The sequence below is a fragment of the Salvia miltiorrhiza genome, chromosome 1, assembly GCF_028751815.1.
Source record: "Salvia miltiorrhiza cultivar Shanhuang (shh) chromosome 1, IMPLAD_Smil_shh, whole genome shotgun sequence".
NCBI classification, from domain to species: Eukaryota; Viridiplantae; Streptophyta; class Magnoliopsida; order Lamiales; family Lamiaceae; genus Salvia; species Salvia miltiorrhiza.
The window spans coordinates 63,177,812-63,196,638 of record NC_080387.1 but is presented as its reverse complement, the minus strand read 5'-3'; the positions used below and the strand labels follow the sequence as shown (position 1 = coordinate 63,196,638).

General features: G+C 35.4%; 3 protein-coding genes across 13 annotated transcripts; 2 read left to right on the top strand and 1 right to left on the bottom strand.

Moving 5' to 3' along the window:
• Positions 1-672: 672 nt before the first annotated feature.
• Positions 673-5,077, top strand: LOC131003738 (putative methyltransferase At1g22800, mitochondrial). Its single transcript, XM_057930287.1, has 11 exons — positions 673-969; positions 1,082-1,162; positions 1,880-1,958; positions 2,092-2,233; positions 2,334-2,403; positions 2,525-2,589; positions 2,664-2,742; positions 3,242-3,329; positions 3,940-4,004; positions 4,133-4,222; positions 4,610-5,077. The coding sequence occupies exons 1-11, from the start codon at positions 844-846 to the stop codon at positions 4,721-4,723; spliced, it is 999 nt and encodes a 332-aa protein (XP_057786270.1). The 5' UTR covers positions 673-843; the 3' UTR covers positions 4,724-5,077.
• A 2,149-nt stretch (positions 5,078-7,226) lies between these two features.
• Positions 7,227-11,974, top strand: LOC131003138 (uncharacterized). Of its 2 annotated transcripts, none has more exons than XM_057929628.1 (2): positions 7,227-8,943; positions 10,219-11,974. In XM_057929628.1, exons 1-2 carry the CDS (start codon positions 7,360-7,362, stop codon positions 11,908-11,910), a joined length of 3,276 nt encoding a protein of 1,091 aa, XP_057785611.1. In that variant the 5' UTR covers positions 7,227-7,359; the 3' UTR covers positions 11,911-11,974. The 2 variants fall into 2 exon arrangements, with proteins under 2 accessions (XP_057785611.1, XP_057785603.1); XM_057929620.1 differs by having other exon boundaries at positions 7,227-8,973.
• A 2,086-nt stretch (positions 11,975-14,060) lies between these two features.
• On the bottom strand, positions 14,061-17,597 carry LOC131003859 (probable WRKY transcription factor 41). 10 transcript variants are annotated; one of them, XR_009094840.1, is made up of 6 exons: positions 17,441-17,591; positions 16,722-16,986; positions 16,514-16,642; positions 16,204-16,364; positions 14,468-14,565; positions 14,061-14,241 (listed from the first exon to the last, which is right to left on the bottom strand). XR_009094840.1 is itself a non-coding variant. In XM_057930439.1 (6 exons), exons 2-6 carry the CDS (start codon positions 16,976-16,978, stop codon positions 14,237-14,239), a joined length of 606 nt encoding a protein of 201 aa, XP_057786422.1. In that variant the 5' UTR covers positions 16,979-16,986; positions 17,441-17,597; the 3' UTR covers positions 14,061-14,236. The 10 variants fall into 10 exon arrangements, 9 of the variants coding, with proteins under 9 accessions (XP_057786422.1, XP_057786435.1, XP_057786429.1 ...); XM_057930439.1 differs by having other exon boundaries at positions 14,468-14,521; positions 17,441-17,597; XM_057930452.1 differs by having other exon boundaries at positions 14,468-14,521; positions 17,421-17,579.
• Positions 17,598-18,827: the final 1,230 nt, after the last annotated feature.

The window sequence follows — 18,827 nt, the reverse complement described above, 5'->3', positions numbered from 1 at the left end:
TAGAGATCCCGTCTATTTGTGGTGTAGCATATTTTTCATCTTTGTGTGGTGTTGAGATCCCTTATATATGTAGAGATCTCGCCTGCTTACAGTGTAATATATTTTTCACCTTTATGTGGTGTAGAGAGTCCATCTATATATATATATAATATAGTGACTCATTTGATGATGTGTATCCCTGATGTAATTCAAGATAAAAAGAAATTATATTAGGGTCCGTTAGATATATTCATGTGTGACTAACTTAAATGCGTCATACATCTATCAATTTTTATTGCAACTACTTAAATATAATGACCTCCACTAAAATCAATCACATGAAAAGAAATATTGAAAGCGGTAATAATTTTAACACTTTTTTTTTCCCCTGTTTTTTGGAATTCGAATCCATAACTTTTGGACACAACTAAAAAATTTAGAAATGAATTCCACACAGATTTAAATTTGAAAGTGCAAATATATTTATACTTGAACAAATTACAATAGTGTTCATACTTGTATTGTTTAAAAATAATCAAAAATCGATGGGACCCTATATATTACTATATAGAGGTCTCTAAAAAATTATTAGTCTATATTAAAATTTGTCGATTTTTCACTTGGCCCAAGTCGGAAATTGAAAAGAATATTTGTACGAAGTCGGACCAAACTGTTTTAAAAAAACCCAAATACGCAAGCACAAAGCCTGTAAAATTCCCCAAGTAAAAAAAAAGGCCTGTAATATTGAGCCCAATTCATCCTTTGCTATTGGAAAGTCCGACGGAAAAACCGAACCGGGAAAACATCAATCTCCAGAACTCGCAGACCCACCGACAGCAATTGGTTTTCCGGCGAATTCGAAAAATGAGAGCTGCCGTCGATCTTTACCGGAAGAGTTTAAGCCGCACTCTATGGAGGAATGGGAGATTCTACTGTACGGACCAGAGCTCCAGAGTTAAAATTTTTGACCGCAATCTCAAGCGCAAACAAGTTCGGACCTTAATTTTCCTCTTTCAAAATTACGTGCTTGTCGATATTGTACATTGAATTTTCATTTAGCTAATTTATTTCTTATATTCCATTTTTAATGCTCAATGAGCAGCGAGATAGAGCCGCGTGGATATTGCGCCCCGGGGATTCTTTGGTGGATGCAGTAGCTGAGAATTTGCTGGATCGGTTGGAGGTGATTTTTTTTTTTTTTCAGATGAATTTTTTAGTTTATACGAGTTAGAATTTTGTTCTTGATCAAATTGATTCTAGCTGTATTTGAGGATCGTAGTGTTTCTAAGCTGGAAAAAATTGTTAAATAGACATTTGCTCACGAACTGGTTGCATAACTCAATATATTTAAATAGAATTATTGAAATGTGTTGTATTGTCTTGTGATTGTGAAGCTATTCACATTTGATAGAATATGCAACCACTAAATTTAGAACTCTTTCTTATGAGTTATTTGAACCTTACTGGATGATGTAAAATGAATTCTATGATTGGTGGTGGTCTGTGCCTTTATCTTTTCATGTTGGGATTTACTCATTGATGTAGTTTAAGATTTTCTGTTTCTGTTGAACCAACTGCGAAGAGTTAGACGACTAGTCTCATGATCTTGCATGTCTTATTTGACATCATGTTGAATACTAGCTATTTGTGATTTTTTCCTCCTAATTTATCTGATTTGGGAACGTATATATAATCCTGGAATGGTTAGTTGTACATAAATAAAGTGCTATTTGTGCAAGATATTCTCGTCTGCCCTTATGTTGGATCTATGTATGGTTTCTGGAACTGTGCTTATGTACTGTTCTAAGGAGCTCCTGCATATTCTATACATATCGTGAATGGTTATGGTTTGAGGACATTTCCTGAAAGCTCCATGATGGTTGTCCTTTTACCCTTGTAGGACTGTAAAAAGACATTTCCTTCAGCGTTATGCATGGGGGGTTCTTTGGAAGCAATTAGGCGGCTGTTGAATGGGCGTGGTGAGTCAAAATTTTCTAGTGTTCGTAGCAGCACTTCTCAGCTTGTAACTTGGAGTTTGGGGAGTTAAGAATCTTATGTTAAAATTTTAGCTTGATTTTCCAATGAATAGGGGCATGTTTCTATCATTTTCAGGTGGCATTAAAAAGCTTCTAATGATGGATGCTTCAGTTGACATGGTGAAATTATGTGAGCAGGCTGAAATAAATTCACCAAACAAAAATGTTGAAACATCTTTCGTTGTTGCTGACGAAGAGTTTTTGCCTGTGAAGGAAAGGTATGCATGATCTTCTCTGCATCTTTTAGTTCTTAGAACCTTGACAAGTCATTGTAAAAAAGAACATGATTAGTTCAATGCTTTTTTCATGGTTGTTTAGCTCCCTGGACCTGGTTATTAGTTGTTTGGGACTTCATTGGACAAATGATCTTCCTGGAGCCATGATACAGGTTCTGCTTGTGCTTTGGCCTAAATTATTGTGGTCATCTTCAGTTGCAATGAATTTCTCTAATCTTCTTTCTTTTCTTTCAACTTTCATCAAAACCATTTGCTTTATTCTGCTTGTTGCAGAGTAGATTGGCTCTTAAGCCCGATGGCTTATTTCTGGGAGCTATTCTTGGTGGAGAGACTTTAAGGTTATATCTTCAAGTTTTTTATATGTGTTGGAGTTCTTTGTGTTTTCTGAAAGGCCTTAGTTTTTGTTTTTCAGAGAGCTAAGAATAGCGTGCACTGTGGCTCAAATGGAACGTGAAGGAGGAATCAGTCCTCGGTTGTCACCTTTGGCCCAGGTATTTCTTAGTCAATTGTATGCTGTTTAGTTGATGTAAACACCTTCTGGTGTTTATTATCCTCACATGTAATAGATGTTGACACCTAGTTCAACAATCCAGAAATATCTGAAACCAACCCTCAGTGGAAAAACAAGCCTCATTAGTTGATGTCTTGTAGAACTTCATGAAAATTAACATGTTTTCCTAAATATATTCATATTTGACTGCTGTTTAAGCTAGCTCATAGTTTTCTTCGTGAACAACATTATAAGATGATAATATTATATATACACCGCTTTTGCAAAAAAAAATTTCTTCCTATATGACGATGATTGTTCTACGATGCTTTTTGAATGTGCTAGACTTGTGATAATTTTGGTGCTAATACAGAATACTTCCATGATCAATATTCCATGTACATATTTACGGTGGTGATGACATTCTGGGAATAAGGAAGAATATAGCTACATATGTTTACTGTCTTGTGGGTTAAGGCATTCTTAATTTGATTTTATAGGTACGTGATGCAGGAAATCTTCTAACTAGGGCAGGATTCACCCTTCCTGGAGTTGATGTTGATGAATATACTGTGAGATATAACAGCGGTATGTGATATATTTTGATGGTTTCTGGATCTTAGCATCAAGTCCTACTGCATCTGACAATTTGTTTTGCTAAAAGCTTGTTATGAATTTCGCCCTAGAAGTGATGCAATCAAATTCCAATCTGATTTTGAAACTTTCTTCTAGGCATTTTTTCTGTAACATCAAGGTTTCTTTTAAAGCATTATGTTCAATTTTGTCTTTATTCAGATAAGTGATAAGTCTATTCATTCAAATTTTCACCACATATATGATATAAAGACTGATACTATGAACTCTCTGGAACCTGAAATTACATAAGATAGTAACTCTAGCATGCAATTTTATCGTTTTGTTTGTTGTTTGTGCATCTAGATGTTGATATATTTTCTAACTTTTCCTGTTGCTTGAGAGTAAACTACTTTAGGTAGTCAATTGTATTCACTAATGACACAGTCACTTTGGTTCACTTGAAAACTCTGATGTCTTGTGAACTTCCCAGTTTGTCGTTTGTTTTTATCATTTATTCTTTGGTAACACATCTTGGAATCTGACTGTAATTGTCAATCATTTTATAGCTTGAGTTTATTCTTGGACATACATAAATTGTGATTTACTTTTTCCTTCAAGGTAGCTCTGGAGTTGATAGAGCATCTTCGAAGTATGGGTGAAACTAATGCTCTGTTGCAAAGGAACAAAGTAAGACCTATACACTGTTTTACATCTGCTGAGAATTTGTTGATATTCTTCCTAAATGTCTTTGAGAAGGAAAAACCTAGCTTCAAGATATAGTCTCCTTCCTCACTCTAACATCAAAATTGAATCAGAGTCTAAAGAGGGATACTGCACTGGCTACAGCAGCCATTTATGAAGCAATGTTTGGTACAGAAGATGGCACCATCCCAGCAACATTCCAGGTAAACTTTGAACTGTACTTTATATGTGTCATGTACTTTTGAAGTTAAAGAAAATTGTTCAAAAGAATTCATCCACAAGCACTTGAACCCAATAGATACCATCTCACTTGATTTCATTTACTTTTGCATGCGGTGATATTGCAAGTGAAAACTCACCCGAATATACCGAATTCTGTTTGTAAATCATGACAGAAAGGGGGATGAAATCTAATTTTAAATGACATGACATGATTTGCAAACGGCATTGAGTCAGACGAGTTAACTACCATGTTTATATATACTTGAGCATCACCATGTTATCCCCTTCCTGCCCTCGTGGTGGTTGTGCAGGGTTTCCCTCGAAACTGATCTTCTTTTTGTGGAATTTATCGCATAACTCATGTTCAGGTCATATTTATGACTGGATGGAGGGAGCACCCGTCGCAGCAAAAAGCTAAGAAGAGAGGATCCGCCACTGTATCTTTCAAGGACATCAAGAAGGAGTTTGGTGGTGATACTTAGTGTGTCGAGATTTTGTTTGAGAAGAAGAAGAAAGCTCGTTCGAGGCTTTAGGGTGTGGGCACTCCCTTTCTTTTCTTTGAGAGGCGCTAGTTGGGCCATGGAGTTCAAGATCTTTTAGTACACAAAGATGAGGAGGAAGAATGAGAAGAGAAAGAACCAAACACAAGATTTTCGGGAAAATTAAACAATTTTTTCAGTGTGTGGAATTGTTTCCTTTGATGTAATAAATTGATTATCATATAGATAGTTACTAGTACTACTTACTATATACTGGCTATAATCTTATGCATTTGGAGGGTTGTAAGTTTAACGTAATGGCCCATTTGATATGTTGTATCATTATTATTTTGTTAACTTGGCCTCATTAGCTCACTTTATATTATCTTCGGACTCCGATTTCACATTTTATTTTGGATTTCTTAAAAATCAAATGGGAAAATGAAAGTTATTAGAAATGACAAAACTGTTAGATTTGCATCATCTTTTTGATTGGTTCCTCCTTCCAGTTTGCCATTTGCGCATTCTTGATCTTCTTATTCACTGTTATGAACTTCTTTTCTTAATCATTATTCTATGCGAATTCTTGATAAGAGCATTTTGGCGTTCTTTACTTTAAGTCAATTCTTCTTTTTTTGGAGAAATAAACCTGAAATATATAATTACTAGACTCAAAAACCCACATGTGACTACTTTTACCTATTCTTTTAGCTGGGGGAGAGCAATTAACATTTAGAGTGTCATAAGGTTGAGCAAAAACCGAATCGTAACGCAAAATCGAATCGAACCGCACCGAAAGCTGTGCGGTTCCGCATCTGTTGATGTGGTTTTAAAAATTGAAAATCAAAAATTTTCGGTTCGATTTTGATTTTGCACCGAACCGATATATAGATATATATATATATATATATATATATAATATTAATTTAAATTATAATTTAATTGTAAACCCCAAAACTAACAATCCATATCAAAACTGAAATATGTTGCACCGCTGCTACTATTAGGTTTGAAATCGGTCCTCTCCTCTCTCCATTTCCGATCTTTGATCGCCCGCTGTCATCTCTCCCTTCCGGCGCGTCGCGACTCCCTTCCGGGTTCTGCGGCCAGCCCCCTTCTCGGCTTCCCCCCTCCGGCGCGCGACAGCCCGCCATCCTCTCTCCCTTCCAGGTTCCGATGCCAGCCCCCTTCCCGGCTTCCCTCCTTCGGCAGCCAGATTTTAAATGGGTTTTTTCGGAAAAGAAAAATAAAAACAAAACAAAAAATGTATCGATTTGATGGACCAAATCGAAATCGACGGTTTTATTGGTTCGATTTCGGTTTGGTTTGATACCTCCCATCAGTGCGGTGCGATTTTTATTTTCAGCGTCGATTCAGTTTCGATTTTCAAAATTTGGTGCGATTTTGCACTGAATCGAACCGATGCTCAGCTACTGATGTTGATAAAGATTGTGAGTTGCTCGTATTCAATACGGTTAGTGAATTGTGGAGTCAAGTTTTAGGGTTGAGAAAATAAGCCCAACTTAAATCCAAATTTGATTTAACATAGGGTAATTTTAAACACAGCCCCCAATTTTCTCACTATAACCCCTTATTTAAAAAAATAATATAAATAATTATGATTATACTATTCTACCCTTATAGCCTCATTTAAAAAAAAAATGTGACAAATTAATAGTTAAAAATTAATTTAGAAGAACATCAAGTGTAATCTCTTGAAAAATAAATCTATTTTATCGAAAAAAATAGATAAATGTATAATCCTAATCTCTGAAATAAATGTTTCCTTCTTCCTCCATCACAATTTCTCGTTTCTCCCCCCCCCCCCCCCCCCTTTCTCTCTCAAATCTGGGGGGAAATAAATCAAAATTCTCTTGTTTTCTCATGTCATAAAGATCAAATTTCCACAATTTCAAAATTTTGAAAACCTCCAGTTTTGCAGATAAAACGGAAATCATGAATTAAGTAAAATAATCTGTCCACATTCTTAGAGTAACTGTCGTCAATTCTCTGTTGCAGCCTGCACCTGAGACTTTTCAACTCTTCGATGACATAATTCTCTTGTCTGGTGGAAGGATTGTGTACCAAGGCTCTCACCACAATGTTGTAGAATTTTTTGAGAGCTTGGGCTTCACATGTCCCGAAAAAGAACAAAAAAGTTGCAGACTTTCTTGATTTCTTCAAAGAGTAAATGTTTTCTCAATTTTCCTTTCCAGTCACACTATCACTAACATATTTTGTAACATCAAGGAAAGATTAAGAGTTGTAATAGGCGTAGGGACGACCCTTATAGTTTGTCTTTGTGGAAGAATTTTCGTAAGCATTTTGGTCGTTTCACATTGAAAGAGAAATAGGGCGTAAAATGGGGCTATAAGGGTATAACAGTACCATTCTAATTGTTTTTATTTTTTTTTAAATAAGGGGTTATAGAGAGAAAATTGGGGGCTTTGTTTAAAATTACCCTTTAACATATTAAGCCCCAAAATCCAAATTATACGACAGTCCTCATAATTGAGAATTAAGAAATGAGCCCATTGGGGGAGGGAGTAGAAGGAAAGGACAAAAGCAAGTCTTCTTAGCAAAGCCGAAACCAGTGAAGAATTGAGAATTGAAGGTGAAGATTAGCTGCTGCTCTGCAAATGGAAGCCTACCGAATCACGCTGCCGCATATGGCCAAATCGAGATGGAGGAAACTTGCACTCATAATAGCCGCAATCCAGGCTATGAGGGAAAATTCATCTGCAAAGAAATCAATCTCAGCGCCTGCGTCATCTTCTCTGAAATCAAGAGGAAACCCAACAGCTATTCTATCAGATTATTTTTTGGGGGTTAACCCTAATTCTTCGTTTTCACCGTCGATGATGCCACTGAAATCAAGGTGGAGAATACTGAAGCACGTGATCGTTGCAACCCTAAGATTTCAGGCTGCGCTAGGGAGGCATCTCGACTCTGAATTGAGCAGTAGTTCATCTACATTTCTAAGCCTTGAAACAGACGAAGCTTATAGTCTTCATGAAGCGAGTGCATCCGGTGTTTCTCAAGGCAATTCTCCATTTTCGTTTGACGATCTATTTCAATTTCCTTCTCCATCTCCAATCGACGATTTAGTTCAATCTCCGGCATGGATGACGCAGGAGCGGGACCCTCCTTTTGGATTTTCACCATCTTTATCCAGATGGAGAGTATTGAAACACGTCGTCGTGGCAACCCTAAGATTGCAATCAATCGGGAGGGGTGGTCGAAGATCGCCATCAAGATGGATGAAGACATCAGACGCCACGGTGAGGCTAGGGAGGGATCGGAGTCCACCATCAAGATGGATCAACAAGATGAACGCACACACCTTGTTGCAGGTGGTGACCTCGTTTCCCAACTTGCCTGATTTTGACCTGAAATCCATAATCCAAACAGACGATATCTCCGGCAAGGTCTACAGAGTCGTCCATCGGCAGACCGGCCAAAGCTACGCCTTGAAGGAATTCCCCGATGATTCCTCTCAACGCCAACAAATCAGCGGCGAAGTCCAGATCCTAAAGGAATTGGATCATCCCAACCTCGTCAAATGCTACGACGTCGTCTTTGGTGATGCCGGTGTGAGTTTCCTCCTCCTCGAGCCCTTGGACTGCGGATCTTCTAACATAACTAGTGAATCCGACCTAGCTAGTTTCGCTTATCAACTTCTCTTGGGGTTGAATTTTCTCCACCGGAATAGAATTTGGCATGGAGATATCAAACCCTCCAATATTTTCGTTGATCAATCCGGCCAAGTCAAGCTCTTGTACGTAGGGAAGACTTTGTCTAGGAAGCCGGCGATTTCCGCTGAAATTGGAGCAATACACGACGGATTCTCATGGGATATATGGAGTGTGGGGTTGTGTATTCTCAAATTGGGCAAATATTTGAAATGGTCTGACAGAGATTTTGGATTTAGTGAAGATTTGAGTTTGTCGGGGGAGAAACAGCAGATTTGGTCGGCCATGGATGTAGAATTCAATGAACCCTTGTGGAAACCGTCGATGGAACTGTTGAAGCTTCTCTCAGCTTGCATGCAGACAGATGTACTGAAGAGATGGACAGCCGAACAACTTGTTCATCATCCCTTCTTTGATCAGCTTCCACTGAAGAAAGAGGTTCAACTTCCACCAATAAAGAAAGAGGTTCAAACTTCACGATTAATGAAAGAGGATTTTCAACTTTCATCAAAAGTTCGAACTGGGAAAGAGGTAAAGGATAAAATTCTACGGGATTTTAAGGTTAGATATCTTATGAATAAATGCTTAGAATTACTAGTCTTTGGATTATAAAATTAATTCAAGTATTTATTCAATTCTGCTTCTGTTTACCACGATCAAATTGCAATTATAGTCTTAAATTGAAGTAAATTCGATTTTCTATGGATCTTCGGTGGAGATTGTGAGGAAAAATCGAACCTGTTTGTGTGAGTTATGTTTAAGGCTATGTAGCCTGTTTAAGCTTGTCATTAAAAGAAACTATTGGATATCTATACTAAGGCTGCGTTTACTTTAAGGCTACGTTTACTTTAAGGTTGCGTTTACTTTGATGGATAAATTTATCTATGAAAAATGATGGATAACAAAAATTTATGCCTTTAAATGTGTCCTTTGTTTTCCAACATTTAACATAAAAATATTTTTCCTTCCTTATTTTCACTTCAAAGATGGATAATATTATCCACCTAAAAATGGAGGGATAATATTATTCATCTTTAAAGTGAAAATAAGGAAGAAAATATGGTGAACTACTATTTTGTGTAAAATGTGAGAAAAGAAAGGGGACATCTAAAGATATAAATTTTTGTTATCCATTCTTTTCCATAGATAAATTTATCCATCAAAGTAAACGCAGCCTAATGGATAAATTTATCCATGGAAAATGATGGATAACAAAATTTTATGCCTTAAAATGTCTCATTTTTTTCCAACATTTGACACAAAAGAGATGTTCACCATTTTTTCTTCATTGTTTTTACTTCAAGGATGGATAATATTACATGGATAAATTTAACCATCAAAGTAAATGCAGCTTAATAGAAAAAGAGCTTAAGGCACAACTTGTGAATTGCCTATTTTATCCATATTATATATTTTATTTTACATATTATATATAAGAATATATTAATTCATTAGATATTACATTAAATCTATGTGATATATTTTTATAGCTATTGATAAGGCTTATAAATAAATATATCCATCCAATAAATTATCTAATAAAAGTAATGAATTAATAGGTTTTTTTAAATAATAAATTATCAAATAAAATAATATTAATTACATGTACAACGGACATTCTTTCTGCTAGTATAATTAAAGGTCCAGAAGATAACAGAAGATATCAAAAGAGACGATTTTCATGCATGCTACTGGAAGTTTAGCTCCTTAAAACAAAATTTCCATTTCTTGTTTGTTTGTGTATCCATGGCCGTGCCTCGTTGTTTGTTAAACTAACGGTAAAATTATTGATGACCTTTGCTGAAGGATACATTTTCTTTCTATTCTGAAAGAATGGAACCGACGAGTCCTGTAAAGAAAAAACCCAAAATTTCTATAAAGGATGATCCAAAAGATTCAACGAGTGGAGTACCTCATGAAGTTCCTGAGAGGTGCATCGAACATTGCAAGCTATTTCTTCCGGATTGTGAATTTGAAAAGGATAAATTAGTATGGATGTGGATAGCTGAAGAATGCTTCGAACTAGGAGCGACTAAAAGAATGGAGGATGTTGGTAACTTGTATTTCGATGCTTTGGTCCAGAGGGAAGTCATTGTAGCTTCCAAGTTTGATAGTATTCTGAGGCAGATGATGTACAAATTTAATGCATCTCAAGTGTCGGAGGGGGTCCTTAAACAAGGTAAGTATTTGAGGATAAGTCCAAGTAATATGAATGAGATCTACAGCGAGGCATTACATCTGACATGGAAGTGTAAGAGGCTTGACCGAACCTTTTCTGATGCTCTGAAGAATTTCAAACAGTTGCATACGCTTGTTGTGCATGGGGATCGCTGTGCTGTCACCGGCCAACTGCCCAGCGACTTCTTTTTGGGTTTAAAGCTGTTAAGAACATTGGATTTGAGTCGCACTCATGTAGCAGAGGTACCAGGTTCCATTGGAAAGTTGGAGTCACTGCGATATCTTGATTTCTCTGGGACTCCCATCCAGCGCCTACCTGAATCAGTTGATCGCCTCCACCGTCTGCAAACACTAAACCTTAAATACTGCGTTGGACTTTCTGCTTTACCAAGAGGATTGGGGAAGTTAGTTGACCTTCGCCATGTAGATCTCGACATTGTTAGTCAATTGAAGTCCATGCCCAGAGGGATGGGAAATCTAGTAAAGCTTCAAACTTTACGAGCATTCATCGTGGGGAGAAAGCATGATGGATGCGGCATAGGAGAGCTGAGAAACATGAATGAGATTACAGGGCCTTTTTGTATATCAAGGCTTGAAAATGTGTCCGATGCAGAGGAAGCAAAGGAAGCTGCGCTATCGGATAAAATTTATATGGAGAAGCTGGAGTTACGATGGAATAATAGTGCAGATGACGATACAGCTGAAATCTTGGAATCCTTGCAACCACATTTTCACCTCAAGGAGGTAGTGTTGTCGTTTTATGGTGGATCAAGACTTCCGAGGTGGATAAGTAACCCATCGTATACTGATCTTGTCAGCATGACTCTGCACAAATGCATAAATTGCGACATCCTGCCCTCCATTGGGGAACTGCCGTCTCTCAAGATTCTCAAGATTTTCCACATGGAAAACGTGAGGAACATCGACATGCTGTTTTGCAGGAATGATGATAGTAAAGTGGTTAATGCATTTCCAAGGCTGGAGCAATTGAGTGTTGAGGGCATGCCTGTGCTTGAAGAATGGAGTGGAGTAAAGGGCGGTGATTTCCCCTGCCTTTGCGACCTTTCCATAAGATACTGCCCAGAACTGCGTCTTCTTCCATCTCTGTCGCATCTCTCCTCTCTTGATCGCTTGGAAATAAGTCACTGCAAGCAGCTAATTTCTTTGACGGAAGGGTCATTGCCTGCTTCGCTTGAATCTCTGATAATAAGATGCTGCCCAGGAATAAACGAGAGGTGCCGCAAGGATGGAGTAGATTGGCCCAAGATTGCTTCTGTTAGGAACATATGGATTGATTTGGAAAAATTGTCTTTAGATTAAAGGCGTGCATAACTCACATTTGTCCATTTTCGGGCTCTGTTTATAAATTGGGTAAATTTAAACATGAATTTGTTTACTGCCACGCGTTTGATTTTTTGAAAACCTATTTGCTGCTTTGGTATGTTAGAGACTTGGGCTGTTCAATTTTTCAACCGACCTTGTCTTCTAGTGACTTCGACTGTTGATTTTTTGTCTTTAAAAGAATCAACTATTCTTAGAATAGTTCAGCTTAGGTAGGTAGGTCGTACGTTAAAATATTCCTAACTAACATTGTCATACGAACTTGACATTATTTTTAGTAAAACAAGATCGCATATTTTTTTTAGTATTATCTTAGTTCGATAAACTTTAATGTCTTTATAAAGTTTATGTACTCCATCCGTCATTGACTCCCTTTTCTTTTTCACAAATTCTCATCCGCGGTCAACCACATACGATGCGGGGTTTGAAAGTTTATATTTTTTTACAATAATATTTACTTTTATTCATAAGAATCTTTGCTTTTAATTATTTTCATTCATTAATATTTTTATTCTTAACTATTATGTTGGGTATCTTCGCCTAGCCGGGGGTTCATCACTTGTTTCCCGATAGTCCGATCGCCTTCACGATTGCTCAAGCAAATCAAGGATCCCAAATCTTCTTCTATCTTTTCCTTTCTCTTTATTCCAGAGCCTTCCTCTCAAGTCCCATTTCCTGCAAATAAAACCACCAAAGAAGGTTAGAAGGTTAGAAGTTTTAAATAACAGAGAATAAACGTAAATGAAGGAAAAAAGGAAGAAATCAGAGTTTAATCGGTGGGAAAAATTGTGTCTCAAAGACACTATTTGCTCAGGTTTTTCCCACGGTGGCGGCGCCCTTACGGCAACAATAATCAACACAACGGCTCAGGTGGACAGAGGAGGTCAACTCTCAAACACTCAATGGAATTCCGATGGTCAGGAATCTGGCTACACAAACACTCAATCGGAGCGAAGTTCACACCCACAGTCACCAACAGGAGACCAAGAACAGGAATGCAGCGACACTTCAAGAAGGAATAGCAGAGCCTTCCAAGTAAAAACAGTGTGTAAAACTTGCACCGATGGAAAGCTCTGTAGCAGGGATAAATAGGGTGAAGGGGAGTTAATAGTTTGGGAACACAAAGAGGAGCAACCATTAATAGGTTGGAGAGCTCGAGGGGGAGGATTCTAGGGGTCAGAGGGAATTTAGGGTTTGGGGGGGAGATGAAGGGGTAGCAGCCGAGTTTTTGGGGGTAGAAAGACGGATGAGGGGGTATTTGTTTTAGGGTTAGAGGGAGGAATGGGCTGAGGGAGAGCTGGGCCCAGAAATGGGCCAAAAAGGATAAAGAATATTGGGCCAACACTCCACATATTTGATTATTGAATCTTAATCGAGCTCGAGCTCGTTTAAGCTCGGTGAGCTTGAGCTCGTTTAAGCTCGTCTCATACATGCTTCAACAAATTGTATATATTATGATTATATTAGTAATCAAGCTATAATATAAGGATAAAATCGTAAGTTTTTTGAAAGCTCGATTAGGCTCGCGAGCATAACGAGTCGAGTATGATGAAACTCGAACTCGGGCTCGATACCTAATCGAGTAGCTCGAGCTCGACTTATACCGACACTACTAAAAAAATGCTCATACGTAACAATAATTTTCCGTTATCTATGTATCAAAAAAAGCATTCTATATAGTGGTGTTATGTATGAGGGTGCTCATAGATAACGGTAATATACCGTTATCCATACTATATATACATAATGGTAAATGAGGTATACATAACACATTGATTATCGTTTTGTATGAATATAATACATAACGGTAAAATCTGTTATAAAATGTATTTTTTTCGTTATGTATTGTAATTATACATAACGGTTTTTATATTTTACATAACGATTAATTACCGTTTTCGTATAATAGCAAATATAACAATTTTTTACCGTTATAAAACTTATTTTTTTTCGTTATAAAATATATTTCTTATATACTTTATTGTCGTTAAACATAACGTTTTTTGTATTTTACATAATGATCATTTATATTATGTATTTTCAAATATAGAATTCAAGCATATTTTTTCTTGTTTTATAATTTCCTAAATGCAAATTATACAATATACAATATTCTCAAATACAACACATACAACAACTAAATCATATAATATTATATAAATATTTAATCATCCAAATAACTTCATTCATCCATAACCAAAATGTCAAATATATCTAAATAATTTAATCATCCGTCATTTACAACCTTCAACAAATGGCACTCTGAAGCAGTTTTCAGTCAAAGTCAATCTATCCATCCAAACTTTCATCCTGCAAAAACACGGGATGAAATCTAAAAATCAAACGCGATCAATTCTAAATATTCAATCAATCCTAATTACAAAATAAAACTTTTCACACCACTCACACTCTAAAGAATTTAAAATTTGAAAAAAGAGCGATATCAAGCTCATTACTAACAAATACTTAGTTTTCTTGATCTCGTCAAGCAACTCCAAAGGCAACAAACAATCAAATATGCGAGACAAAAGACTACCTTCTAAAACTTTCCCTCCAGTAAGTGTGCCATCCAAACCATACCCATCATAGCCTATAAAACAGGTGCCCCAAACAAATATGAAAGATATAATTTTCCTACCGGCAACATTAAATTGATTTTTTATAGATAACACTAATATGTAATGCGTAACTTAATACTGTTATAAATACATTAAAACAACACCACATACATAACAGAGTTTTGTAAAATCGTTATGTATCATTAAAAGTGCATTCATATATAACGATTTTTTAGCAAAATCGTTATGTATGAACCGTTATCCCTATTTTTTTTTAGTAGTGCTAGTCGATTTCGAGTAATTTTCGAGTCGATCTCGAGTAACTTGTGAGCTAGCTCAACTCACTTACACCTCCTAATTTACACAATTTGGGTCAGGATGTGGGTTTGAATCAGGATACGGGTCAGGGCCTGGATGCAGATCAACCCGATTGTACTCAATTTTTTGTATTTTAACTATGGCATGTCGGACGTGTTTTACTGTCATTTTTTCTTTTTCCTTTTGAGATACAAATTAAAGATGACATCAAAATTAAATTATATTATACGGAGTAATAAATTAGTCAAGCTGTTATAAATTAATCATAATTAAACCAACAATAACTAAACTAATACAAATCAGACCAAACAAATAGAAATACAAACAACCCACGTAATGTTATCAGACATTAATCTAGATCTTGATATGGGCGTTCGGTTGCCGAGATTAAATTAGCCCGATACTATTTAAGATTGAGTTGGTTTAAGACTAATTTTGTCATAGGGATACATCAAGACTAATCCTATGTGGCACTCTCCTAAGATTGAATCATTGACCGTATCCACCCAACCGAACAAAATATGATAAGATTAATCTAATCTAGTCATATCTAATCCTTCAAACCGACAGTGACTTATTAATACTACTAAATCCTTATATTTTCGAGATACAAATCGAGGTTTTAATTTTTTATTAATTAATTAAGCACAAAAACATGCATACTAATTGTTGATTAGATCGCCTCAAAAAAATTGTTGATTAGAAATAAAATAGCAAAAAAAATACGGATTATTTATGCAATTATATGATTACGTTTGAAGACATTGTCAAGCCAAGTTTTCACTAAAAAAATTTATGATAATATGTAGATAATGAGATTTTATTTTACAATAACGAGATATTTATAAGAAATAATTTTAACTAATTCAAACACTAACTGAATTTGAATTTAACCATACCCAAAAAATTCGTACTACTTCTTAAAAGAATTCGTACAAAATTTGGATATTTGTTTTTTGATTTCTCTAGTTATTTTATAAATATATAATATAAAATATATAACAGAGGTAAAATAGGCAATTCACAAGTTATGCCTTAGATTGCTTTAGACTCTTTTTCTATTAGTATAGGAGTATAATATAAAATACTATGATAGGAGTAAAATAAACAATTCACAAGTTGTGCCTTAGGCTCTTTTTATATTAGTATAGATTTTACACTACAAACAATATGGTCACATTTTTACTATACTAATTTAACTCTAGTTAATAATCGTGCTCAAAAGAAATGAGACAAAGCTAATAGAACGGAGGGAGTATATATTCATCATGAGAAAAAAAATTCCTTTAAATCTCTTATTTTTTCACACAAGCTTATTTCACCGTTTCTTCATGATAAATTTAGGGCTAAAGATAAGTATCCTAAACGAAAAACAAGGCAATGAAGTAACACATACCCTCTTGTTCCGCTTCTATGAACTTTTTTTTCTTTTTGAGAACCCGGCCTGGGCATGTATGCTGTCCTTTGTATGTGACCTCAAATACAGTCCCATCGTCTGACCTCTGTACTCGTTTTTTAGCCAAACAAGTTTTACTCTGAATGCATCTATAATAGCCTCTGCATAAACATTATTTTGTTTATAATAACGTAAATAAACAAGAAATATCACCGACTTCACACTCAATCTAATTATCGGGCACCACAGAGTGAGGAACTTGGCATTGGATATCAACTAGGATATCACTTATTGAGCATAGATTTATGACCTTGGATATTTGGCATTAAGGATAGCTTTCTTGCCGTACTTCCTCCAAGCATATCCATCCTCGTGTGGTAGTTCAGAATCAGAGGATGCCTCAATCTTGACAATTTTATTTCTTCTCTTAAAGTATTCCCTACAAAGCCAATCAAAAGGAGTTTGAAGAATCACCTTATGTTTTCAACAATCAAGTGCTTGAGAAATATCAAAGTCACCTTTTCCACAAACGGCTTCTTGCATCTTTGGATCCAGTTGGAGAGTCGGGAGGATCTGATAACGATGATATCCCTGACTGACATTGTCCCTGTGGAGCACGCCCCGTAAGAATCAATAGAGCCTCTTCATGGGAAGACAACATTCTCTCCAAAAATCCATCTTGCTCCTTGTTGGAACAACACTCTTTCACTTGCTCCATCCCTTTGCTGATCTCACTAACCACTGATTTGTACAGCTCAAGATACTCGCTTTCCATCCTCGTGCCTATCACAAAATCCAAACATTCACTTATACAACCCAACAACCAGCAAGAGGAAGTTTTGGACAGAATGTTGGAGGAATAACTCATTTCTCGATCCCACATTTGTTATTCTGTATAATAGTTATGTTAAGATTCTCCACGATTTTTCTAATGCTATGCAACAATCAAATGCTGCTTAAACAGGAAAAAAAACTGGTTGTTTTTTATAATCATCTTTTTTACCTCGAACAGCCACCGCGTATGATTTGAAAGAATCACACAAATTGAACACAGTAGCAAGATACAATCAGAACGGAAAAACTCCAAACATTTTTATAATCCATGAGAAACTATAGCTACTACAGAAATCGAAGAGGAGTACGAACCTGAAAAATTCGAGGCGTCCGCAGATAGTAGAAGCAAGAAACGATAAAACAAAGATAGTCAAGAAAAATACACTGAATATCGAGATCGAACCTTGACGAGAACTATCTGCAAACTGCTAGTCAAGGAGAGGGCTTTGATAGAGAAGACTATAACATACGAATCGAGAAGATAATTTTGCCCATGAGATATTTTTCTTCAAGTCAATTCAATTCTTGTGAATAAAAGAGGAACACCAATTAATCCATCTATACCTATTACTATAAAATAGGCTTGTTTTACAATATTTGATTTACTTATTATGTCCCTATTTTTAAATCAATTTTAAAGGCAATGATGTAATATCATATTATTATTATTATTATTATTATTATTATTATTTATTATTATTATTATTATTATTATTAACATACAAGAATCCTACGCTAATCACAACTCTAAATAAGTTCAAATTCTTCAAAATTACTATACTACTTTCTTCTTTCTTCCCTCTTTCGTTTACCCTTTCATCATAAATAAGTTAGTGAAATAATTTACACTTTTAAACTCTTTTCGCATATATAAGTTTGTATGCTAATCACATGCATGCAATAGAGTCGTTACCTAATTAATGTAAAAAATTTCAATTCATACAATTATCAATAAAATTACATGGTTATTATGTATTATGACCATTTTGTGTCTCAAAATTTGATAAACCTATCAATATTTTGATTCAAACTTATTTCAAACTATATAATATTCTGATTAATTTTGAATTATTATTAATTTGAGTATATATATCTAAAGTATGAGTACTCGCAATTCTTCATTCACATTTAGCTAAAAAAAATTCTTCAACAACACCAAAAAAATATAATGCCAACATAGCTTGATGCGTGAATTTTATTTTTTATAGAGTAGGTTATATAATTTATAGGCATAGCCAAACCATCTGGCTATACATGAGTTGGAATTTTTTTTCTTAATCTTTTTTTTAATATTATACGTGATATTACAACGGCATAGATATACCCACAAAGAAATGAAAAGGAAACGTTCTAACCTAAAATAGTAAGTAATACAATGTTTTGAGAATAATATTTATTTATAGATATACATTAAATAATATTTATTATATTTAAATCTATTGTTTATAGTTGTAGGTTCGGTGCTACATAAATTAAAAAAGGTATGTCCGATTGCACTTATTGCGGTCCTGCGAAATATCAATATGAGGCTACTTTTTGTTGTGATAATGAAAAAGTTATACTTCCTTTTTCTGAAATTCCTGAAGAATTGTTCAAAAGAATCTATAAATTTTCAAAGAAATATCCGCTCATACAATTGTCTATTCCATTTGCAAGAGAAAGAATTTACTATTTTTTAGCATAAGGAACAGTTTATCATGATCTTTAGGAATTGATCCCACAAGATTCAACTCCTGGCTTATTTCAATTATGTTTATGAAACATGAAGCGAGGTAGAGAACACAATGAAC

What these genes read in the sequence shown, in the direction of transcription:
- LOC131003859 (XM_057930412.1), bottom strand. Translation starts at nt 16,978, where the DNA reads ATGGAAAGCGAGTATCTTGAGCTGTACAAATCAGTGGTTAGTGAGATC. An exon ending in CTTAATGCCAAATATCCAAG is followed by an intron (nt 16,365 to 16,513) that starts GTCATAAATCTA and finishes ATGTTTATGCAG; the next exon opens with AGGCTATTATAGATGCATTC. An exon ending in CATAGAAGCGGAACAAGAGG is followed by an intron (nt 14,522 to 16,203) that starts GTATGTGTTACT and finishes CCTGTTTTATAG; the next exon opens with GCTATGATGGGTATGGTTTG.
- LOC131003138 (XM_057929620.1), top strand. Translation starts at nt 7,360, where the DNA reads ATGGAAGCCTACCGAATCACGCTGCCGCATATGGCCAAATCGAGATGG. An exon ending in AAATTCTACGGGATTTTAAG is followed by an intron (nt 8,974 to 10,218) that starts GTTAGATATCTT and finishes CCTTTGCTGAAG; the next exon opens with GATACATTTTCTTTCTATTC.
- LOC131003738 (XM_057930287.1), top strand. Translation starts at nt 844, where the DNA reads ATGAGAGCTGCCGTCGATCTTTACCGGAAGAGTTTAAGCCGCACTCTA. An exon ending in ATTTGCTGGATCGGTTGGAG is followed by an intron (nt 1,163 to 1,879) that starts GTGATTTTTTTT and finishes TTACCCTTGTAG; the next exon opens with GACTGTAAAAAGACATTTCC. An exon ending in TACTGTGAGATATAACAGCG is followed by an intron (nt 3,330 to 3,939) that starts GTATGTGATATA and finishes CCTTCAAGGTAG; the next exon opens with CTCTGGAGTTGATAGAGCAT.